Source organism: Gymnogyps californianus, chromosome 10, assembly GCF_018139145.2.
Source record: "Gymnogyps californianus isolate 813 chromosome 10, ASM1813914v2, whole genome shotgun sequence".
Lineage (NCBI taxonomy): Eukaryota > Metazoa > Chordata > Aves > Accipitriformes > Cathartidae > Gymnogyps > Gymnogyps californianus.
The window spans coordinates 18915552-18939864 of NC_059480.1; the positions used below are offsets into that span (position 1 = coordinate 18915552).

Consider the following 24313-nt stretch of genomic DNA (forward strand, 5'->3'; position numbering starts at 1 on the left):
TGAATTGGTATAAATGTTCAGTGAAAACTCATGACCTCGCTGTTTACAAGTAGAGAACAGTTTACTAAAACTTCTGAACTTAGAATCCTGAAACGGGTGAGGTTTGGTTCTGTACAGGATTATGTTGCAAAGATGAATCTTACATCCTGTGAAACCTGTTATCCTTTGCCATGATGAGAATTAGTGGGAATGTTGGCTGTTAGGTACTGCATCGTGCCCTCCTAATGTTGGGGAGTAAGAACTGGCAGAGAGGGGGAAGGACAGCTACAGAGCTCTTGACTTACAAACCAGCTGCAAGACTTGGTAATTTTAAAATCTCCTTGGACATCTTAAGTATTTTTTTCCTTTTACAATGTAAAGACGGCTTAAAAAAATAGGTTTAACGTGTAGTTCTGTAAATGGCTCGGTTTTGCCAGAGGCTCTTGATTCTTTGTGCCAAGTAACAATTCCACTTTTGTTTTTTCCACGTTCTTTCCTCTTTTGCTCCATAGTAGCCAACTTCTTCATGGTGTGAGCTGCTTTCTTACCCAGGGGTTAAGATCCAAGGTGAGAATGCTGCTCTATGGGCAAATATCGTTATCCTTCAGGCCTCGGGGGGTGGTTTTACAGGTGCTGAGAACAGAGTAGCAAAAAGGAGACAAAGTAGGACACTTGATAAAGGTGCAGTTCTAGCATGGTGCAGCATCCTTATGGGCAGGTAAGTGTATACTTTTTAAAGGACCATTAATAGCATTGCTTAAGTATAGGGTGGGCTTGATGCTTTCTGTTGCTTTCAATCAAGATTTATATTTGGTTGGAAGACTAGAAATGCCTTTGAGAGCAACCTTGATTGCACAATCGTTGCTATCCATCTTTTTGAGCAATGTAAGCAGTAAGTATTTTTATTTTTTTTCTAAGGCCGTAGTAGTCAACTTGTCTGACTTCCCATCTGACATGGATGGATGGATGGATGACTGTCACCTGGTGTTCCTGTATCAAACCCATAACTTCAGTTAACAATAGTGCGCCTTTTGGAAAAAGAGAATAGTTTTGTGTTGCTTAAAGGTGTAAGTGATGGAACTCGAATACTTCCACCTCTGCTTTGGGCTGTTCCGAGATGCACTAAAATGCCTGGAGCCTGTTTACTCTGTAAGAAGCAGCAATGCTATCAATGCTGCAATTCTTAAATGTAGACATAGGCCAACAGGCTGTTCAGAAACTCTTCCTTGTGGACCTCGAGTGCTGAGCACAATCCCCTACTGCTAATTTCTTTGGCTCTGTGTTCTTCACCTCTGTTCAGTAAGAGTGAGCCATACTTCACAAGATCTCTGCAAGCAGTTAAATCAATCTGTCGATTGAGTCTGTTCAATCACTTGGCCCGTTTTAAAAGAAAAGGCAGCTGTAAAAATGAGATTTCATCTACTGCCACCCTGGGGGTGTGTGGCACCCCTCCTCTGGGCTGTGTGTGCTCCCTTGGGAGCTCAGCACTTCAGAAAATTGCCCTTTTGGTAACAAAGGTATCTAACGCATACAGTACAGGCTCCAAGGTACATCCACAACTGTACTGGGAGGTGGGCAAGAGAGTGGCCCTGTCGGGAGGAACACCATAATTCTTTCACATGGGCCCAGCTTTTGGGGCAGGGAGGTGTTGCAAAAGGACTTTAAGATTAGCTGTGAGGGTTGACACAATAAGAAGCAACTTAAACTAAACTTTTCCATTCCTGACCTGGATTCTTCTTTCCAGGTATGCTGGCTTTTACCACAGAGCTCCGAGCATGAGGAAGTGACAATCTTCCAAGAGCTGATGTGGAAACATGGGAGAGCCTCACACCTTGTACAACTTCTGCTTACCTGAGGTCTTCCCTCGATTTTTTTTTTTTTTTTTTTTTTTTTAATTTAATGTCAGATTCTTCACCCAGTCTAGCAGTGCTGCCCAGATAATTGCTAGCAACGCCTACAGGACTCTTTCATGCATGAGGAGTCTGTTTAGCTCACGCCTGCCTGCCAGCCTGAGGAGCTTGGCTCTGTTCCCTATAAGATCTCTCTGGCTCCTCTTCCTATAGCAGGTGAGTCTGGCGCTGAGGGCTGGTGATCTCGTCTCATGCCCCATGCAGGCCCACGGTGTGGTTCTTCCTCTGCATTTGTTCCTTCTAATCCAGGACGGTGCAAGGCGGTTCTTGCCCTTCCTGGTGGTGGGTGTTCCCCAAGCTCTGTCCACCCCAGCTTTGCTCTCAGCCACAGCTCCAGGAAACTGCTGATGGAGACGGTTCCTCGGCGCCCCTCGGGTGCTGGTGAGGCGTCCAGAGGGGAAGCCAGCCAGCCCAAGACTGCTGCAGCACAGAGGCAAGTCCTAGGGGCTGGGGTCACAGTGCTGATGACTGTAGGTAAGAGAGTGATAGGGACTGGGAGAGAGAGAGTATGGGGGAGAAATCACAGAGCCGAGGGGCTGTTGGAGCTGGTATGTGCACCGTTGAAGAGGCCATGGTATGTGGAAAGGAGGATGCTCATGAAGAGCAGAGGGGGGAGTCTGCTTGGTGAGGAAATGGGGCTGGGGAACTTGAGCAGACGCTGCGGTGTCCAGTGCCTGAGTATCAGGGATGGTTGTTGGATGGTGACAAGAGGTTTGGAGGTAAGCACAGCTGAAGAGGAATTGGGGTGGGAGGTACTGTGCTCCTCTTGTGCAGCAGAGTCCCTCTGTGTGTGGGGTGGCCGTCAGAGACGGAGTATGGGGAGTTCAAAGGGGTCTGGACGTGGGAGGACAGGGTAGAGCAGGATATGCCTCATGTTCAGTAAGCTGTACTCGAGGGACATGTAGTTGTATGAGGAGCGTGGGGAAGGCTGGGAGGTGTGTGAAAAAGGACCAGGGCTGCAGAGATGGAAGGGGCGGCCTGGGGTGTGTAAATGAGAAGCAGTGGAGGTTGCGGGACGCAGGAGCACATGTGGCACAGGAATGACCATGTGTGTGAAGCAGCATCAGCGGGTGTAAGAGGGGATGAAAGCTGAGTGGGGGTGAGGAGCCTGGGAGGGGTGGGTATATGGGTGCATGCCAGCTAGGATTGGGAATGTGGGTGCAGGGAGAGTACTAGGCTGTATATAAGGGGACGTGGATGTAAAGTAAAAATCCAAACCCATCCACAGGCGGTGGGGCTGTGCATGGCCAGGGAGGTGATGAGGGGTGCAGTCCCAGGCGGGCATGCACCCAAATGGGGTGCAGCAGGAGCAGCGGTGGATGTATGGCCCTGGGGAGAGGGGTGGATGGGTGCGGGTGGCGGTCAGGGGCTGATGGGGGTCAGTTCCAGCTGGAGGGGGGGTCTCCTATCAGTGCGGGATGTAGCTTGGGGGCAGGGTGCGGGCCTGGATGGGGGCAGGGGTCCGGGTCGAGGATGTGCTGGACCGTGCCCCTCACGCGGTGCCCGCTGAGCCCCGGTCCATCCCGGGGCACCGGCTCCGGGTGCAGGCCCGCCCCGGGCTGCCGGCTGGGGCACCGGTCCGGGTGCGGGCTCCGGCTCGGTCTCGGTCCGCGGCGCGGCCCCCGCGGGGCGCCGGTTCCGGTTCCGGCGGAGCCGGGGCGGCGGGCGGGCGGGCGGGCGGGGGAGGAGCCGCCGGAGCCCGAGCTTGCGCTCTGGAGCCGGGCGGCGCTGGGACCCGGAGAACAAGGGGCGCGGGGGACCGGGCGCGTGGAGGCCGCAGCCGGGCCGGGCGGGGGCCGGGGCCGGGGCCGGGCCGGGCGGGGGCCGAGGCTGAGGCGGCGGCCGGGGGTCGCGGGCCGCGCCGGGCCGGGGGCGGAGGAGAAGGAAGAGGAGGCGGCGGCGGAGGCCTGGCGGCCGGGCAGGGGCGCCATGGCGGCGGCCGAGACGAAGATCATTTACCACCTGGACGAGCAGGAGACGCCGTACCTGGTGAAGCTGCCGATCCCGGCCGAGCGCGTCACCCTCGGCGACTTCAAGGGCCTCCTCAACCGCCCCAACTACAAGTTCTACTTCAAGTCCATGGACGACGACTTCGGGTGAGCGCGGACCCGGGCCCGGCCCGCCGACCGCCGTGGCGGTGGTGGGGGGGGGGTGGGAAGTCCTCCGTGTCCCCGCGTGGGGGGCGGGCTCCCGTGGGCCTCCCTGGGGAGCTGTGGGGGGCCCCGCGTGGGGGGCGGGCTGCGTGGGCCTGGCTGCGGACACCCGCCCCGCACACTGCCGGGGGCTGGGGCTGGCTCCCCCCTCCGCCCGGTGAGGGTCCCCCCGGTGCAGCGGGGCTGGGACCCCCGGGGGTGGGGTGGTGCCCTTCGGGACTGGCGGCCCCTCTCCTGCTCAGTCTGGGGAGGGGGACCCACATCCATCCTCCACCCCTACAGCCTTGCCTTGGAGGGGGGCGGGGATGGTGCCCCCCTTGTGCTCTGGCTGGGGGGACACCCCCTCGCGTGCACCTCATCCAGGGGCACGTGCACCCCCAGTTACTTCACCTGGGGGGGGCTGGTGGTGATACCCCCCATGCACCTTCTCTGGGGACAGCCCCCCATCCTCCCTTCCCCCATTCTCCCCTTCTCCCGTTAGCTCTGGGGGAAGCTGCTCCATGCTGACTCCTCTGTGGGGGAGCTGGTGGCATTCTCCATGCACCTTCTCTAGGGTTGCACCCCCATGTCTGCTAGAGACACCTCGGAGGAGACCGTCGTCCCATCTGAGGATCACCCGCTCCCCATGCTCACAATGTTTGGGCAGCACCTTGCATGAGAGAGTATCTCCCAGTGCAGCCCACCTCGGGGGTGTATAGGGCTGGCATCCCCCTGTGTATCCTACTTGGGATTGTCGTTCCCCGTCTAAAGGACCTGGGCATCTCCCACTGTGCCTTCCTGGGGAGGGTCCCCCTTGTTCCCTCCACCAAGAGGGTGTGGGGGCAGTGCCCCCTCCATCAGCCCTTCCCAGGGAGTGGATGTGGGGACAGCTTTGTTCTCCTACCATCCATTTTGGGGAGGGCCATCCATTTTGGCAGCTTTGTCCTCCGCATCTCATCTTTGGGAAGAATAGGTAAAGGGGACCAGCTTTCTCCTCCCCTGCCTCCATGGAGAAGGAGTGAGAGCTCTCCACGTGCTGCCCGTCTCTGAGCAAGGGGTGTGTACAAGACCTACAGTGCCCACATACATGTCCCATCCTCAATGTAAGATGTTCCGTGCTCGATCTCTGGGATGGGTCTGTATAGAAGAGGGGTGCAGCCCTGCCTCGCATCCTGTCTGCTGCAGGGCAGCTCTCTTCCAACACCAGTATTTTCATCTTTTGTGATACCCTTTTCACCTTTTTCATCTTTTGTGATATCCTTTGGTTCCTTCCATCACGTGTGGCTGTTTGGAGGTGAGGAGGTATATTCTGTCCCTTGTTTGGATGGTTGTACTGAGTAATCTTCTGGGGAGCCCCTGCTGTCTCCTGCTTTCGTAAAGTTGGTGGCTGTTCTGGGGAGCAAGTACCACATGAAGCCAACTCTCTGGAAGACCCGTTGTCCCCACTCTGTTTTGTCCAGAGTCTTCCTACATCTGACTCTCCTCTAGCCTTTTTGAGGACCTCCATTTCCATCCTGGGAACGTAGCTTCTCTTGACTTCCACAATGTGTGACCCTTTACCATTCCTAGCACTCTGGTATTTGAAAGAGTTGCATGATCCTCCTTCCTCTGGATTTTTCCCCCTCTGAAGATATAGTGTTTACAGGAGGTCTTGTGACTGCAAAAAGCAAAGGAGGCTGGGACTGCAAAAAGCTTTCAGTTTTATAGTCTTCCTAGTGTCTTACTGCACCAAATACCTCCCTAGGCTGTGATCTTGGCTCGTACCCTACGTTGAACAGGGCTGGGCCTGTTCGGGGCTTGGATGGAGATCGGTGTGGCTGCCTCGGCAGGGGGTGCTCTCCCCTCTGCAGCCAAATTATCCCAGTGCCCAGGTTCCCGTTAGCTTGGGAGGTGCCAGCTTTCAGATGAGGCTTGAAATTTGGAGTCACTCCTTTGACCACAGTCTGGGATGCTTTGCCTCCCTAAATTCCTCCTGACCCAGTGGAGAGCTTCAGTCCTTAGAAGCTTCCCCGTTCTCTCCAGGCAAATAGAAGTCTCCAGCCCTCATTTTCCATAAATTTCCTCAGCAATATCAGTTGTCTGCAGATCGTTTCCTGTCCCTCAGCTGTTGAGTAGCGTTGGGTGCTACGAAACAGCTGCCTCTCCCCGTCTCGGAGGGGACCATGTTCATTGGTGGGAGAAGCAAATTCTCCGTGCATGCTGTTTGTAAACAAATGCTTTGGGATCCTTTGAAATGTTGTTCTTGAAGTGAATTCAAACTTGTCTTGAATGAAACATTGCCATGTGGGTGGGAGAGTGTCTGCGTAACTGTAAACAAAGTTTAGTAATAAATAGCAGCGTCTCGCGTTGGGAAGAGGGGTCTGGTGGCAGCAAAGTTCTGTGCTGTGCCTTTTCATCCTCCTCTGTTTCTTTAAGGCTCCACAAGAGGAGGCAGATGGTAGATTAATGAAACTCAACGATAAAGCAGCATAGGGAGTTGTTGTGGATGCTAGCAGGGAGAGGGGAAAATCACTCAGGAAGACGCAGCGAGTTTAGTTGCGTCAGAAATGCATGGGATGAGATTTTTCTTGGGACCAATTCAGCTAATTCTTCTGGGAAGAGTGAACCTCTCTGAGAGGGAAGGTGCAGCTGAGAGGGATCGGAGGCTGCGTGTGGGCAGCCTGTTCCTTGGCAAAGTCCTGCGTGATGAGTTGCACAGTTGGAGCAGCACATAGCAAGGCCTTGTGTGGAACAGAGGGGAGAAAGCCTCTCGTGGTGCCGCCACGGATGCCCCATCAGGAAAGCTGTCTTTGCTCCTTTCCAGAGAGCTGAAGAACGTGCTGGTGGTTGGCTGGAGCACGGGCGGGAACAGCCAGAGCAGTCCAGCTGCAGCCTTGTCTCTGTGAAGCCCTGGAGCCCCAGGCACCACTTGAAATAGAATCATAGAATCGTAGAATTATTTAGGTTGGGAAAGACGTTTAAGATCATAGAGTCCAACCAAAATATTTCGTGATCCCTCGTAATTGGTGTCCAGGAGAGAGCAAGCCATTGGTCTGCAGGGAAAGACAGGGATGGAAGGGCAGGAGGCACGTCAGCTGCTTGACTGTAAATGCATGGGCAATTACTTCTAGTGAAAACTAGGAGATTAACGATGGCTGTATTCAGAAGCTTTGTGCCCAGGAACGGCGTTGCACTCTCACCCGTGTATCCCTCTCGGCCCCTTCCCTCAAGATGCCCTCTGCCCAGCATGGGGGATGGCCTGGCTTGTGCTGACAGTTTCTGAGCTGGGTTCGTTTTTGTCAGTTGGGCAGTGTCCAGAAGTAGTACCCAGGGTAAAGCCCCTTCGTGAAAGAGACAAGCTATTAACAGTGGATGGCCTTATGGCAGCTGATCAATGAGGAGGAGACCTGCAGATCCAATGGCTCCAAATGCTTTTTGTCAGCGGTTGGACCTTTTGCAGGATCCCTGTGGCATAAGACTAAGTTCTCCTCTCATCTCTTGTTGGGAGTGGAGGCATCACACCTTCCAAGGTCAGCTGGAGCAAGATGCGGTCCAACGTTGCCTCTCACCTCTGTTGCCCAGGCTGAATCTGTTTCTCCCTCTTCCTCCTCTTTCCAGGCTGTGGATCTCCAGCCTGGCATTCCCTTCAGCTCACCCCATCCCCAAGGCAGTATTACAGCCGCGGTCTTGGTGTGTGGGATTTTTCATTCTTTTGTTTATCTTGTTAATATTTGTTTGAGAATCAGGGCGGTGATGGAGCAGCTTCAGTGTTTACATCTCCTTGGAAATGTGAACTGAGGCTCCCCTGGGTAGCTGTGGAGTTGTCGGGCTATGCCAGGAGCTAATCCTAGTCAGAGCGCTCAGCCACAAATTAAGAAGACCCCAGAATGGTGTCACCTCTAGGTGGGAAGGAGGAAAAATGAGATTTCATGCACTCTATCATGGGGAGAGGAGCTGTGAGCAGCAAGAAGGCTGCAGGGTTTCATTGCCTGCTCTACCCAGCATGTAGTGGGCTACAGCCACAAACAGAGAATCCAGCCTGAGCCCGGTGGTGCCGAGCACTGACGCAGAGTGCAGGTATTTGTGCCCTTGTTGGCTTTGTGTATTGCTAATCCCAGAACTGGAGACATGTGGAGGAGCTGAGCAGACTGGTGGGGAAAGTATGGCAGCGCATAGATGTAGTACACTCTTCTTGGACCTGAGATACTTTGTGTGGATGTGCCTCGCTGTGAAATGTGGAACTACCCTTAGCCTGCTAACCTTGCCCTCATTAGAGAAGAAAGGGTTTTTTGTTTCTACAGCTTGAGTCTTTTTATTCAACATTTTACAGGTAAGATCTGTGTGCTGGTCAGCAGGAGAGAGCCTTAGATCAGTGCAGTCCTGTGACCACTTGTGAGATCCATGTTCTCCATCAAGCCACCCGCATGGGGTTTTGAACAGACTTTTAAATTTCTGTCTTTTTTGTTCCTGATCTGTAAAATGGAAATTCTAACAGTGCTCCTGTGCCTTGCCTTGTCCACTTGACACTGCGAGCTTCTTGGGCAAACATTCGTGTGAATCTTAGCATGACAGAGCTCTCAGTTCCAGGTGCTGCAAGAACAGTACTGTAAATTCTCCTGGGGACCTGTGCAGTTGGGAAGGGAACAACCATGCTGATGGTCTGTGGTAGTTTGTAGTTTGCTGGGACGTGGGCTTCGGTGATGTGTAAAGTGTTGCCTCCTGCCCAAGTCCATTGTGAGAAATGTACCTGTCTCTGGGCAGCATGGATCTTCTCGCCAGCCAGGTTGCGTGCATATTTGTCCCAGCTGAACTACAGGTTTGACTTTTCATCTGGCCAGGTGACTGGTAGAACTGTGAGGATATTCTTATATCAATTGAAATATGGTTTCTTTTGACTCATTTTTTGCTTGTAATTGATGCTGCTCATTTTCTGTCAATCAAAAGGTATTCCCACAGGGGCATGCTAAAGTTTAACTTAAACTTTTCAAAGCAGTTTCAGTTAAATGAGTGCAATTTGTGCATCCAGGTAAGTCCTTAACACCCGGCCTGAAGTTCTGTCTCGTCTTTCAATAAATTCTGGAGTGCCTGAAAGTTTGAATTTCTTCTGCGTGTGGAGAAAGCCCTTGGGCGATCATTTTGCTTATCTCCACTTCACTTGGCCACCTCTCCTCTTCCAGGCTGGAAAGCAGAAAGGCCCGCTTCTTCTGCAAGGGGACCATCTCTCCCTCCCCATCTCACCTACTTGTTCTGCATTGCTGGGAGGACACCAGCGATTCGAGGTACAGTGGTGGGATGCTGCTGCTCCTCCCACCGCTGCTGGTTTCTCCCTCTTGCAGATCTCGATTCCAATTTTAACTTCAGAGCTGTGGTGAGTGATTCCTAGGTCTCAACTGTCAAGTGAAAATCAGTATCTAACTAATCACTAGCCCAGTATCTAATCCAGACCTGCTTAATTATCACCTGCTCTCCAAAGCCGGGTACGAGGCAGTGATTAGGGCAACACTCTGGAGGCAGAACAAAGCGGGCGCTGCTGGAATTCCCAGTGCAGGGGTCAGATGCCATTGGTATTTGGCGACCTCATCTCCTGCATATGTGCATGGGGAAATGCGTTGACGCTCACTGAAAGGCTGAGTGATTTATTTTTATTGCAGGGTCTTTTTGAAATTGATGCCAGCAGTGGCTGTCCTTCTGGCTGGAAGTGTTCGGAGCCGGGGAAGGGATCCTAAACTTAATAAGCAGTGTCAGTCCCTAAGCAGTGGTGAGCCACTGGCATGGTGCCCCTGCCTTTCCTGCCAGCTCTTTGTAGCGTGAGTTGGGAGAGTTGTTTTATTTTGATTTTTGGAACTTTATTTTTTAAATTTTGAATTGGAAACTCTGCTGTCTGCAGACGACCTTTGCCTGTCCCATGCCCCTGGTGGAGAGTGCTTCCATGTGAGCGTGGATTTCATGCAGGGAGAGTTGGTAAAGAGGTCTGTGAGCAAAAGGGCCTCCAAAACTGCATGTGACTCCCTTGCATGCTCACATGCTTTGTGGTGCTTCTGTCCGAGTGACGGCATAGGCCTGGCTGTGAGGTGGCTGTCACTTTTCTTCATCTTCTGGCTAGTCCCTGTTCTATCTGTGCAGAGGGCAGCACTTAGCCACGTGAGAGGCCACAGCACCCCATCTCTCGTGCTCCCCACTCTGTAGGATGCATGGTTCCCTGCCTGCTTACATGAGATGTGCTGCCCCGGTTAGCTAGGGTCCACTGGAGGTTATTTTTTGGACATTTTGCGTGTAGGTTACTGCAGCCTGTGCCTCTGTCTCCTGGGCTGCTGAGGATTTGGCAGAGAGCTGCTAACCACTGTCTGCGCTTGTGGTGGGAAGTTCCTGTAATGCTGCCCGTGCTGGGGGGTGGCCCGTTGACACTGGAGCTGATCCTGGCTGTAGCTGCTGCTGGAGGCTGTTTCCAAGTGTCGTGGTGGTGGTGGTGGGCGGCCGCAGCAGTGCCAGGGCTGGGGTGCAGATGGAGAGGGTTAGTTGATGGTATTCGCTCCTTCCCTGGGTTGTATTGTCTGCGCCTGGCAGTGTGTGTCCTGCTGTTCAGACCCAGCTATTACTGACTCCGTAGGTGTCCAGCTTTCTCTGTTGTGGTTGGAGCTGTGCTCCGAAGGCCACATTGGATGGCAGTCATAGCCTGGTTTCTTTGCCCAGGGGTGGTGTTCGGAAAGCCAAGTTAGCCAAATCGGGCTGCAGACCAATTTCCCTAAGGCCTTGTCTGTACTATGCAAACAATGAAGCTTTACAACAGCTATTGAACTTGTTTGCAGCTAGAGCTGGTCAGAATTTTTTTTTGACTGAATGTATTTTCTCCCAAAATATGGTGTTATGTTGAAGCCAGCGTTTTTCTTGGAGAGGTATTGTTTTCAATTATGTTTTTGATGGGAATGTTTCTCAATGGGAATGTTTCTTAATTTTAAGCCTCTCCTGTCATCTCTGGGAAAAAAGAGAAAGAAAGGTCAAGAAACCTTTGCCCATCCATGAGAACACAGCTGTTTTGATGCAGTTCTGTGTTTTGAAATCATCTGGAAGACTCTGGTCCTCCAAATTCCTGCACAGAGCAAAAACCTACCTCGATGTCTAAGAAATTACCATGAAGTAAATCTGTGCACCCTGACTGACTGTGGTGCAGCTGTGTTCCAACGTGGTTCAGCCTCTGAGGTCAAGGCCAAACACCGTTAAAAATGGCTCATAAACCACCATAATCTGGGTCATGACCTGAGCATTGTTTGTTGTTATGGGATAATAGTGGTGGCCCCACTGCTCAGTCTTCTGGTTCCTGCTGAAATACAACTTTTGAGAGTTTCATCTAGAACTTGGCTGTTCCCAAATCCCAGACTTTGGCTCACCTGCAGAGTGGGTACTGGATCTTCTGGGTGGTGGTGTGAGGAGTGATGTTCCTTCCTACGCAGCTATGGTGAAAGCAGGACGGGCAGCTGGGGAGGCAGCATTTCATAATGGACTCTGAGAAGGAAGATGTTGGCTTGTAGGGATGGAGGCAGACGGCCCATGAGCCCACAGCCTGTGTGCTCGGAGCACTGAGCCTTCAGTAAGTCCCTCTTCTCCAGCATGCTCCTGGCCTCCTTCACCTGTGATTTTCCCACCTGGTCTCCCAGCAGGGAGAGACATCTGGGTCTGCAGCCTTGTGGCCTGAACTCTTGAAGGTGGAGGTAGTTACCCACCACCATGTGTTTGGGGATGCTCAGAGAAGAAGGGTGCTGTGAGTATAAGGAAAGAAAATCTGGTTTCCCCCGCAGCTTTTCTGCTGCACAGATGTGTTTGACTTCGGTCCTCTCCCAGCATGGGCATAAGGCCCTCCATCTAGACTTGAAGGCTGTATATGTAGAGGTGTAGTTAAAATTCCTCAAGTCCTTTTTGAGCTAATGGTACTTAAAGTGGTGGGAAGCCTCTTGCATGTCTGCACAGCAGTTGCTGAACTGTTCTGAGCTGAGGGTATCTGCTGTAATGAAGTGCTACTCCTCCACCCTTGACTGCATCCAAATAGATATAACAGTGTTGTGGTTTAGGATATTTGATCTGTGTAAAAGCCCATGAAGGAGAGCTGGGCTTGCAGAACACAGCAGAGACTGCGCCTGCAGGAAATTGCCTTCATGTTGTCACACCAGCTTTGCATCGTGCTGCACATCTGATGAGGCAGCAGTCAGGGCTGTGTGTTTTTGGTGTTGCCTATTGATTTCCTCCTGTCTCCATCCCTTGTTTGTTATTTGGAGCCTGCCCTTCTGACCTGTGCTGGATGGATGGTGGTTTTCCAGAACGGGGATGTGGCACCACGTGGCTGTGTTACCGTTTGTGCCGGTGGTGCTGGCTTGTTAGGCAGCAGCTGGCAAGTTAAGTAAAACTTAATCCTGCCGGTGGTTGCCGTTGGAAATTTTTGGACCAAATCCTTTTGTGAAGGCTTTTTGGAAGATGTTGAAGTAAGGTATAGATCTGGGAATTAGTCTAATCTCTGTGACTTTGCTTTGTCCGTGTGCTTATCTATGTAATGCCATGGTGGGCTTAGGAGAGTATGTGAGCTCTTGGGCCGTGAATATCACTGTCTCCAAGGACTGCGTTGGCTTGCAGAGCTGAAGTATTAGTATCTCCCTGAGCCCCTGCTCTGAAGCTCTTGGTTTCACTTGTTTCCATCACTGTGTTGTTACTGCTGTAGCACTAATATTGAGCCTGTCCAGGAATGGGCTGGAATTCTCTGGAGGCTTTGGCAGGCAGAGATGCCTGGTGCTGACCTTCCTGTGCTGTGTAATCCTGTATCACAGTGGAGGGTTGGGACTCTTGTGGTTGTTGTATCAGTTATTTATTAAAGGAGATGTGCCAGAGGCATTGTTTTTCCAGTCACAGCTAGCTATTGAAGGCAGCAGAAGCAGCATTTGGGTACCGTGCTCCGCTAAGTCCTCTGTGTTGGTTATCCCCTCACTGGGGCATCTGTCTGTGTGTCTTGTTGGCTAAAATTTGCCCTCTCGCGAGAACTGGAGGAAAAAAAGATACAGTGAGCGGTGACTGAATCGCTGCAGTGGGAATCTATCCTTCTGGTCCTGGCTGAAGACGTGAGCTGAAGGGGAGAAGGCTTCCTCGCATGACTTGGAGCAGAGATCCTTTTCTGGGAGAGCTGGCACTGGCCGCTGCGTGGGAAGGTCTTTCCTCTGCTGGTTTTTGACCTGCCCCTAGGGTTTGGAGAGGAATTTATTTGCTACGTGGCCCCTCTGATCGCTGGCAGCTGTCTCTGTGATAGGCTGGGAATTCAGGGTCTGGGTAACAGAGGCTATGGGCTTTTCCTTGTTTTCTGATGGCTGGCAGCTCCTGCCATGTACAGGCTGGTTCTGAGGACACTGAGAGCCTGCCAGAGGAGTCTGTGTTTTGGGATCTCTGGCTCCACATGGATTATCACAGTGGGGAAGCTGGTGCTAGCACATTAGCCTGCCCACTTGCTGGGCTTCAACTTTTTCCCTCAGCATTGCTCTGACCTACTCTGACCTGCTTGAGATTCATGGTCCTTTTGTGTCTCACCATCTGCGAGCAAATAGGTTGTCCTCTGTACACTGCACTGTGCCATGCCGCTGTTGTTGACAACCAGAGCAGTGTCAGAAGTGCGGTGACAAACCTGGCTTTGTGGCCTGACGTGATTAGCAGGGCAGGGGCAGGGAGAAGGCTGCTGCTGTGCTGACGGCTGTTAGCTGGGTTGGCCTCAGGGTGCAGCAGCTTCTCAAATTGAACCTTTTTTCAGAAGCTGTGATGGGTATGCAAACTCCATACTTCTGTTTGCATATGGCTAACGAGCTGTCCCAGTTCATTCAGCCCTGCCTAGCTCAACCAGTATTTTAGTGCCATTTGCAGAGAGACTTGCCTGTGGGCTCAGCTGAGGCTGTGCTCTACTGGAAGTCCATATAGGGGCTTAATGCAGGAAGTCTTGCCATTGCACTGCGTTCATTTGAATTTGTTCTGACTGGCTTTTATAGCTCTGAAAAGGGTGGATTTTAATGGATCTAGCTGCACAGCTGAGTCCTTTATGGCAGACCTCCCAGTTGTCTTAGACCCGGAGCTAGTAAATGCATCTTTAGGCCCTGAAGGGGCTCATGTGAGATGGATTTTCCTTCCAGAGTGAAATTTTTTTTTTTTAATATTACCAGTGTGGGACACTTTGAAAATCTTTTGGTGCCTTCATACAATGTTACCTTTGGTGCAGTTGGTACCTGTGCTTTGGTAATAGCTGCATGGCACACATGGTCTCCCTTGTAGTGAGATGTGTAGACTTGAGGTGGAGGCTGTGTCTGGCCATGTTATCTGCAGGGACAAGGTGAGCTCCTTGTCGGTCAACACATGGGGCTGGCACAAAGTGTTTGTGGTGACTTCACGTGTGACTAAAGGAGAGATGCTTCATGGGAATTTGATGTCAGTATCACAGATAATTAGGAAGCTCAAAATCAGGCCCTATTGCAGTAATAATGTGTGATGAGTCTTTCTGGGCTGCCATTGGGAATAGTTAATGTGTAGAGTGACCAGTTCAACACAGTTACCGAGCTCATGGGATATTTACAGACTGTAGACAGGTTGTGCTGCCTTCCACTGCTCTTCTCCATCCTTGAAGGACCTGGGAGTTGGCAGCTGTGGTTTTGAGACCCTCCACAAGAGAAACATTTCACGTCACATGTGATGGTGACTTCTGGAGGTCACTGACCGTTACCCAGCCTTTGGTGCAGTTGTCAGAGATGGCAGGTGGAAAGGTTTTGAATAGTATGCGACAGGGTCAGGCCTGGGAGTTCACAGTGTCAAAGAAAAGCAGCAGCTCTGAGTTGGACTTGGTCCTGCAGAGGTGGAGTATGTTGCTGTGGTAATCCAAAGCACCGTCCTCTTCTAAACTGTGGGAAAACTTACCCTCTTGTTGAAAAGGCTGCTGATCCCTCGTGTAGAGGCGAGTCCCAGCAGGATCTGAACTGAGTTCTGTACGTGGCACCTCACGCAGACTACAGACTAATGCCAGTCATCGCTTATAGCTGGGCTGCTGAAACAGAAAAGCCTGGCTGCTTGCAGAAAACGCCTTCCTTCCAGACTGAGACCGTGGCCTGTGCCTTGTTTCAGTAAATCTCTGACACTCCTTTGGAGGAGTCCTAGGCAGGTGATGGTCTCCTGACTGCCTAGATATTGCTTTGTTCAGTGGAACATCCCATCAGGTGTCAGGAGGAGTCCTGTGGGCCAGGGCTTTCATAAAGGAAGGAAAAAGAAGTGAGTATTTTCATTGCTGAGAGTAAACCAGCAGCATGGTGGAGACAGCTCACATTTTCCCTGCTTCTTGGCTAATCAGATTCCTTTTAATTTACAGTAATTGATTGGCTCCTGCTTTATGGCTCTCATCCACTTTCTGGACCTCTAGTTGAGTGAGTCGTGTACCAGCACATACTTAATTTGGTTAGGACTGGAGCATCTTTCTTGTCTCTTTATTCCAGCAGTTGAACAGTGTTTGCTTGTTTGCTGGGTGGTGGCTGGAGGGAAAGCTTGGCTGGCCTGGTAAAGGATGCTTGGTAGAAGATTGCTCGTTGTATTGTTCAAGGGCTTGGCCCTACGTCTTGAAAGGAGTTTGGTGAAGATGACTGGTATTAGCTGAAATAAATTAAGTATATAAAAGGCTACTAAAATGTGCTCTATTTGCTGTCTCTCTGTACAGGGAATTTCTTGTACCATCCCCTGCAGTGACACCATCAAAAGCAGGAGACCTGGTGAAACAGCTAGCCTTCCTCTACCTTTGGTTTTGTCTACTAGTAGACCTATGTAGGAGCTGATCGTTTAAACCAGTGGTTTCCTCCAAGTTCTTCCTGGCTTGCTGACAATTTCTTGAGAGTGAAGTGAGTATTTCAGATTGTGCCAAAAATTATCCAGGGCCCAAAGGTGAGGAAGAAGAACAACATGTGTCCCTGTCCTAGTGATGGTCAGAAATGGTTCTTATGAGCATTCAGACCCCTCATGCTGTTGTCTGCCTCCTGCATTTTAGGACCAGAGGGACGTAGTATCACTGTTTGCCCTTTTTTCCAGAGTGCTGCAATAGCCTGGGATCGGGAACAAAGTTCTTTCTTTGCCACCATGCAGCTGTTGTGACTCTGAAAGGCTCTTCTTTGCGTGAGTCGTCCTCATTGTCTTTGGCAAATGTTTTGTGGTGGAACTTAGTTTTGAGCTTTATTAACTCCCTGTTGGTTTTATAGGGGTTCTCTGTATGTCTTATAGACCCAGTTAGCAGAGATGTTGCTGATGGTAGCCCAGCTGGATGCAAAGAGTAGGTGCAGTCATCTAGAGCCTGTTATGCTTCAAGGCCCCTTCCCACTGGGTAGGAGGTTGGGCTGGTTTCCTTGGGAGACTCTTGCAAAGTTGTTTGTGCTAGGAGAGAGTAATGTGAGCTGGTCAGTGTCTTGAGGGCAGGACACGTGTGGAGGCTGCGTTGTCATCTCCTGGTAGAGATCTGTCATTAAATACAAATTAATTGTTAACGTGATGGGGGAAACGAACCTCACTCCTCCTCCCTACAGACCTTGGTCTGTGCCTTCCCAGACCTGCTCTGGAGGTGGCTGGCCGGCAGAAAGATGCTCCAAGAGCAGAGGGCTGGTGCTGGGCAGGGCTGCTGTGCTGGCAGCCCAGGACAAGGGGGTGCTGGCGAGCAGACTGCTCTGTGGCAGCTCCCTGCTTCTCCAGGTGTGGAAGTCCAAGCTTTCAGACTTTGTTTCCCACCCTCCCCCTCTTCCCGTTTTCCCCCTCTTCTCCTCTCCTTGCTCTCCCACTGAGTTGATGCTTTTCCAGGAATGAGCTGTACTGCTGGCCCAGCACATTCCACAGCAGCAGCGCTTTCTTGGCAGGAGCCTCGCTTGCTATTAAGAAAAAGCAGGACTGACTTGGCGTCCCTCAGCTGAGGGCCAGAAAAGGAAGGCCTGGTCCTACCCTCCTCACGGTGCATGCAGAGCCTTCATGGCCCTCTCCCTTGGCTGCTGTGTATGTGCTAACATCACACCGTCCCCCCAGCAGCCCTTGGAGCCCTTTACAGCTCCTTGCTGTCGTCTTAACCGGCATGAAGTCCCTGGGCATTGCAAGGGAGGCTGTTGCTTTTCTGGCCAGCCTAGAAGGGGGTGAGTGACTTCTGCGGAGAGTTGCAAGGAGTTCCCTCTGGGGCCCAGACACCTCATCCATAAGCTTCTTGGTAAGGTGGTGGTGTGCCCTTTGTGTTTTGCTACCAGCAGTAGCTGGGTAAACCCTTTTTCCACCTCTCTGCACAGTCCCTTTCTCTCTGTCGGTGGGAGCTGCTGTGTTGCAGCTCTGCGTTGTGGGCTTTTCCTGCCGTCTGTGTCCAGATGGAGCTAAGTGTCACAGCAGACCAAGCCTCCTCCGGTTTGCTTGCTGTCTCTCAACATTAATGCGAACCATAGCACCTGCATCAGGATTTTACCCTGTCTCATACACATGTCTCCGTTCAGCTGGGGCCTCTTTGGGCCTGTTTCCTATCCCACCTTGAATACAAGCCCAGCTTTTGGTCACTGTTATATCTGTGGATTTGTCTCGGTTCCCTGAAGGTCATTTCTGCAGATGTTTAACCTCAAATCTTCCTTTCTCACAATGAGTCCTTGCACTTGTCTTGTATCCTTGTGTTGGGCTGTGCAAGCTCTTAGAGTTGTCGAGGAGCTGAAATTGAGCTACCAGGGTGAAGAGCCTGGCTGGGCTTCTGCTGGGAGTTCCCGTTTGTCCTGATTTCCAATTCAAAGAGACCGAAAGTGTCACTGAACCTTCGGGGGGCCTGGAGAATGCTTCCTTTGATGATGTCTCTAAACGTCCTTCTGGGGGTTGGAAGCATCACTTGGGCAGGGTGGGATTAATTAGTGTGGAGGTGCCTCCTGCAGTCCCCGTGCAGCTTCCTCCTCCTGGTCGGAGGACAGGCCTGTTGGGCTTGTTCGCAGAGCAGTGCTGCAGCCAGATGGTCACTCCGGAGATCAAGGCAGGAGGGGCCGCCAGGGCTCTTGGGCTCACTTCGAAATCAAAGTTTATAGCTTTGCTTTGATAAGTGCTGCTCCTGGGCAGGCCTGTGAGGTCGGGTGGCTCATTCCTAAATGCCATTCCTTTTCCAGTCTTTGGACTAGATGAACCGGAGGTCTGTCCTCTGTCATCTCCCACCCTGTGATGCCTGTAGGACTGAGCACAGGTCCAGCTGGAGCCAAGCATCTCCTGGACAGGGCGGCTGTGGTTGTCCTGGTGTATGTCCAGTGGAGTGATTACAAATGTGTTGATGAGGGGTTCTTGGGGAAAACAGTTGCCATCTTAGATGTCTGTTCAGCCCCTGCCTGAGTGACTGTGGCGGGAAAGCACAGCAAGCTGTGGGGTGCATGGGGAGGCTGTGGGGCAGCAGTGGTGAGCGCTGTTGAGGGAGGCTGTAGAGATTACAGCCTGCAAACAAGAGGCTGTTCCTGTGCTTTTGCTTATGGGCACGATGTCCCTGCTGCTGAGGAGAGCGGGTGGTAGCTCGAAATGATGTGACCTGCTCCCTGAGGAATCCTTGTAAAGCTCCCTTGATTTGTTAGGAGACCAGAGGTGGCCTCTCCTGCTGAGATGCAGAGCTGTGTTATTGTTGTGTTAGCAGGACAGCTGGTTTGTGCTTCTTGATTCTTAAAAAACACCCCAGGTAAAGACAGTGCTGCAAGGGAGCTCATGTTCACACGGGATGCAGGGACAGACGGGAAGACAGCAGCTCCTCCGGGGAGGAGGGTCTGACGGAGCTAAACCACCTACAAATCTGTGTTTCCCTTTTTACCCTGTGCTACAGCATAGAGGAGCAGTGGAGAATACCCTGTCTGCGGGCTTGGGAGGGAAATTACATGGGAGAGTGATGGTCTCTGCACTTGGAGAGCCCTTCTCACCCCAGTGCACCATGCAATTTGTACCCTATGTACTCCTCCTCCTCACACAGGAGGTAAAAATACAGTGAGGAAGACCCAAAGAATGGCCTGGCTTAGAGAGACAGACAACTCAAATCCTCTAATCCTGTTTGATGCGTGCTGTTTGCCTGCACATATCTCGCCGATACATGTGTGATCGCTGGCGTGTGTATTCTTTGGTTGGGCCTGTAGGCCTTGGGGGGATTGTATCCCCACGGGAAGCACACGTTTCACATGTGGGCTTAGTCTAACAGGCAAGTATTTCCCATCTGAAATCCCAACTCTGTCGGACAATTGCCCTGTCCAATTTTCTCTTCTGGTGAAATGGCTGAGAGCTCATCCCTGTGGTCCCAGCATTTGACTGTGCAGAAGAGAGGAGGATTTTGCTCTAGAGCTAGGAGATGCTCACATTTGGATAGTAACACATGAAGGTGCTTCCTTTTGCTATGCAGCATTATTAATCTATACAATCATTTGGAGACAAGACATCCCTGCCCTAAGGGGTGTGTACTACAGGTCTTGAAAATGAGATCACATTTCTGGTGTGTAAATCCCTGAAGCTTGTGCTATTGGGTAGAAATGTCTCCTGATGGTTTTTGTTTGTTTTTTTTTTTTCTTCTTTTGCGGGCTGTAAGAGATGGGAGCTGTTAAGGTCAGAGGAGTGACCTACCTAATCTGTACACTTTTGGGAGGTTGTACTAGAAGATTAAGTTTAACATTGAATTTCTGGGCTTTGCAATGTTGGAAAAAATGTTGCTGTTCTGTAAAGGTCTTTCCTCTTAATAATTGAAGTAAACAAAGGAAAAGATCTTACTTTTTTCCATCTGCTCTACTAGCTTTACATCTTTTTAGTGTGAAATTGTCACTGCTTAATTGTCTTCTCAATCTTTGCACCTCGCCTAGTAACAGACTCCTTTCAATCCTGGCCATCGAGCTGTCTAACATGCTTGAGGGGGGTCCCCTTCCCTCACCTCCCTTCTTGGTACTGACCCCCCCAATGCCAGATTCAGCTTTTCTGATCACCACCACGTCCCGTGATTGCTTCTCTCGGAGTATCCTCCCCATTGCGAGCCCTTAGATGGGACAGGTTGGGGGACGGGACCACCAGAGACAAGCAGCAATCGCTGCTGAGCTCCAGTCTGCATCCAAATCTGAGGTCCAAATCCTCCTGCCGGAGCCTTTGTCCATGCCTGTTGGATTTCTTCTTTCGCTGGGCTTGCGTTACTCCATCAGAGTTCTTCGCTGGGACCTCGCTGTGGCTAGCGGGTCCTGCTCAGGAGGGACCAGAGCTGGCTGAAGCTAGAAACTCCCTTGTATCCGCAGCCTTGCCTGGGCTGGAGGCCACCAAGGGGAAACGGGGAGGCTGGGAGCACAGCAGCTGCGCTGGTAATGTCTGCACAGCCCGGGGTCTCTGACACGGCGCAGCCGTCTCCGAAGCTTGGGTTTTATGGCCTCCTTTCTCTCCTGTGCACTCTCTCTTGTTCCCCACCTTCCCTTCATTCCTAGGACATGACTCTCTGATATAAAATACCCTCTAATTTCCTGAGCCGGGCTGGGGCTTCCTGGAGAAGGCAGCGTCTGCCCGCCTGTCCCTCGCCTGCCTCTGCATCCTTGTTCCAGGCTGCCAGCTGCTCCCGCCGGCAGGGAGTGGGAGGGAAGCTGGGAGCGTGGCATCTTCCCAGGCCGTGAGGAGAGGGTCTGCCGGGCTCTTCTGGAGAAGCCGGCGGGAGGGTAGGGATGGAGCCAGGGTTGGAGCTGGGTTTCCTCCGCTTCCCTCCCTGCTGCCGGGGCTGCCCCTTCCCCTCCCCCAGCTGCATGGGAGCAGATGTGCTGCTTGTGTCAGCCCTGGCAGCCCCCTCTGCACACCCCAACCGGGCTCTTGCAGCAGCCAGAGCCTTGTCCCCTCCTCCTCCCCCCGGCTTGGCCCCGTGTCGCTGGGGATGGTGGTTGAATCATCCGCCCACTCGGCCTGCCTTCCCTGTAACCCTCCCTCCCTCCTTCCTCCCTCCTTCCTCCCTCCCGCAGGTCTCTTTGTTGGAAAATTCAAGGCAGATGAGTGCCGGGGAGCGCTGGGCCTGCAGGCCAGGCGCTGAGCCTGCAGCTTGGCCGCAGCACGTCTGCTGGCCCTGGGGACGGGATGGGGGCCGGCGAGCACCCGGTCTGCGGGGCGATTCTCCGTGCAGAGCAGCGGCGCCGAGGGGGCTGGACCCACGCTTGCCTGGGCAAGGCTCAGGGTGCCTCTCCGTAGAAGGGGGTTTTCCTGGCCACTGTTCTCAGCCGTGTTGTGCCCAGCCCCCAGCAGGACTTTAAACATGGGAAAATCTGAAACTGGGCTGCTCTGATGGACGGTAAACTAAAAGCAGTCTCTTTGAAATCAGCCTTGGGCAGATGTTTTTTCCTGGGCTGTGGTGGCTCCTGCCAAAAGGAGAAGCTTTTAGGGAACCGAGAGGGTCTGAGCTTCTTCTGGGTCTGCTCTCTCGGGATTCCCAGGTTCAGACCCCATCAGCTGGGGGCTCTTCCCAGCACATTCACAGGATGGTTTTCCCTCCCAACACATCCACGGGCCAGTTTCATCTCATGGCTGCCTCCCCATGCAACCGCGGAGGAGAAACGTGGCACTGCTCACAGCTCCCCCAGAGGCTGCTCTGTTGGTGGCTTCTGACGTGAACCTGCGGTCTTGTTCGTGTGAGAAGTGTGACTTGAAGAGAGTGGTGAGAGGTGGGGGGAGGAAGGCTACAGCTCAGGGCTGAGGCTGAAGAGGAATGCAGGGCACGAATAGCGGGGACGGTGCAAGGGGTGACAGACATGAGCAGGACTGCAGAGGTATTCCTGCTCGGCATGTGCCTGACTCCAGCACTATCAGTTTTTGCTCTGTAGAGTCTAAATAGATAATCCATTGTGCTCTGGCATCTGGGTGATAAATAGTGATAAATAATGTAGCGGCTGGGGAAGGAGGGAGAAAACTGCTCCAGGGTCAAGCTGACCCCTGGGATGTCTGGGGCAGCAGTGGGGTAATAGGAGCGATGAGGGACCAGCTCTCAGGACAGAGGGAGCTTGTTCTCCATCGGGCATTGCATTTGGGGGCGTGGGGTTGGGAGTTGGTTTCCTCTGTCCCCACTGAAAGTGGAATAGTTCATTTGTGCTTATCAGTTGGTCACCTTGACCCTGCGAATATATCACCCTGTCCCTTCACCCACAGGCAGGGCTCTGTGTCCCTGAGCAGGCAGCACGCAGCACTGAAAATTGGCTCTGCCTGAAGTTCTCTCTAGGAATTGGATGAAGTCCAGGCTGCTGGCGACAGTATAAATGGATGCTAGTGCAGCCAGGCCAGGGTGTGTGTGTGTGTGTGCTTGGAAGTGGGGAGACAACAACTTGCCTGCATTGGAAAGGGTTGGCGTGGGCACTGAAGGGGATGGGTCCTGGGGAAGTCTGCCTGTGTTTGACACTCATCTTGGGCTGCAGGGGCTTTGGGCAGAAGCTGGCACAGGGCATGCTGAAGAAGCATTAAGCCAGCAGGGTTTTAATCCATCCTCACTGCTCCTTTCCTGTTTTTTCCTGCTTCTCCATCTGTGCAAGAGGAATTAACACACATCCTGGGAGTGGATTAGACTGCTCAAACTGTGACCTCCTCATCCATGCCTTCTGGGGATGGGTAGCATTTGTCCAGTCCCTTTGCTGGCTCTCCAGTTTGGGCAGGGATTGTGAGCGCCAGCTGCCAGCAAAGACGTGGCAACGTGCTGACTTTCACCCCGTGGGACAGCCCTTTGAGCGTGCGTGACACTGGAGCAACCAGCGTGGCTGGCAGGGTGGAGCAAGCCTGCTCCCCGGGTTTTGGTCTTCCAGCACTGTTCATTTGCCTTTTGCTGATGCCTTGCAAGCGTTGGCGAGCCTTGCCGTCCTGTTTGCAGTGACGGTTTGGGCAGCTGTTGGCACACCAGCGAGCACAGCCGGGAGCCCAGAGTACCTGTTTCTCCGAGCCCCAGCGTGCTGCGACTCGATGGCAGTGCCTGGACTGCGTGGCAGTCTGGGGCAATGGGTCACAGCTCCGCATCCCACACTTGCATCCTCTTCGATTCTCCGTGAGTTGGGGACTGGCTTGGGGACCCTTCAGAGCTGTTGATGGGATCCCACCTCTGTGTACTCTGTTAGTTACTTATAAGCTACTTCTTTTTAATACGTAATTTCCCTTGGTTTCACATTTGTTCTTTTGTTCTTTTTCTGTTGGATTCTTTTTCCCCCAAACATAATTTATTCACTGTTTAGTTACTACACTACTTTTTTAAGCACAGTATGTGTCAAGCTACCTTAGGTATAGCTTGGAAGGGGAAATTAATATCACAGACTACTTGTAAGATGTCTTTGTATTAAACAAGAGTGCTTAAAATGTTGTCATTGAGTAGAAAAGAAAACGAGTTTGTTAAAGCCTATTTTGCCATTAAATTTCATTTATCAAAGATGGTACTAATTGAATCTGGTGAATTTACAAGTTGTTTTGATTGCAGACTCACTGTGGAAGAAGTATTTAGGTGCCCAGTGATATTTAAAATAGAAAGAATACATTTTCTCTCCAAAGAAAACTGATGTTTTTACTGTTTGGGGGGGGGGGGAAATCAGTGGTCCCTCCACTGTGAAGACTGATAATAACGTATCTGTTGTGTAATGCGGGAACATGACATTGTGGCACGACTATAAAGCTTGAAGTGATGTTGAAATATTATGTATGTAATTAAAAAGCAACAGTAACTTTTAGGAGGCAGCATGTTTAATGTATTTCACTTTCATCTATTAGAAATCTCTGGCATAGGTTGTGATTCTTTCAGATCATTATAAAGAGGTTTAAATTATGTATTTCTTTAGAAATAAGTGAACTGGTGGAAATATGCATGTGAATTTTTTTTTTTTTTGACTGATTAAAATGTGAATCGGGATAAAACAGCTGGATGCACACGGGAGAGCCTGTTCTGCCCTTGTCTTCTCCCCTCCAGCCTGCCAGTCATGGCTGTGGGCATAGGAAGCTGTAGCCTGACAGCAGGAGGGAGCTGCCGGTCCTCTCCCTGCCCCATCCCCAAGCCTGGGCTGCCTGTTGTCGGGTGCAAACACCCGCCTGGGAAAGTCTCCCGTTTCCTCTGAAGTCCTGGACCCAGCTCTGACTGCCTCCTCTCCCCTCTGCAGGGTGGTGAAAGAAGAGATCTCGGATGACAATGCCAAGCTTCCCTGCTTCAACGGCCGGGTGGTGTCATGGGTAAGCAAGCCCCTTGCTTCGGTATCTCGCTGCCTGTTTCTGCCCTCTCTGAAAACCACCATTTGGATGCATAGTGCCAAGTATGGCACAGGGACTGCTCCATACTATCTGTGTGCTGACTGC

The 24313-nt window shown here is 51.9% G+C and overlaps 1 protein-coding gene across 3 annotated transcripts in view; it reads left to right on the forward strand.

The window, feature by feature from the left end:
• The first annotated feature begins 3794 nt into the window (after positions 1–3794).
• The window catches only part of DVL3 (dishevelled segment polarity protein 3), a 31519-nt gene continuing 11000 nt past the window's right edge, over positions 3795–24313 (forward strand). For all 3 annotated transcript variants that reach the window (XM_050902160.1, XM_050902161.1, XM_050902162.1), the window contains exons 1-2: positions 3795–3985; positions 24121–24190. In XM_050902160.1, coding sequence (XP_050758117.1) covers positions 3819–3985; positions 24121–24190 — 237 coding nt within the window. In that variant the 5' untranslated portion in view covers positions 3795–3818. The remainder of the gene's footprint in view (positions 3986–24120; positions 24191–24313) is intronic.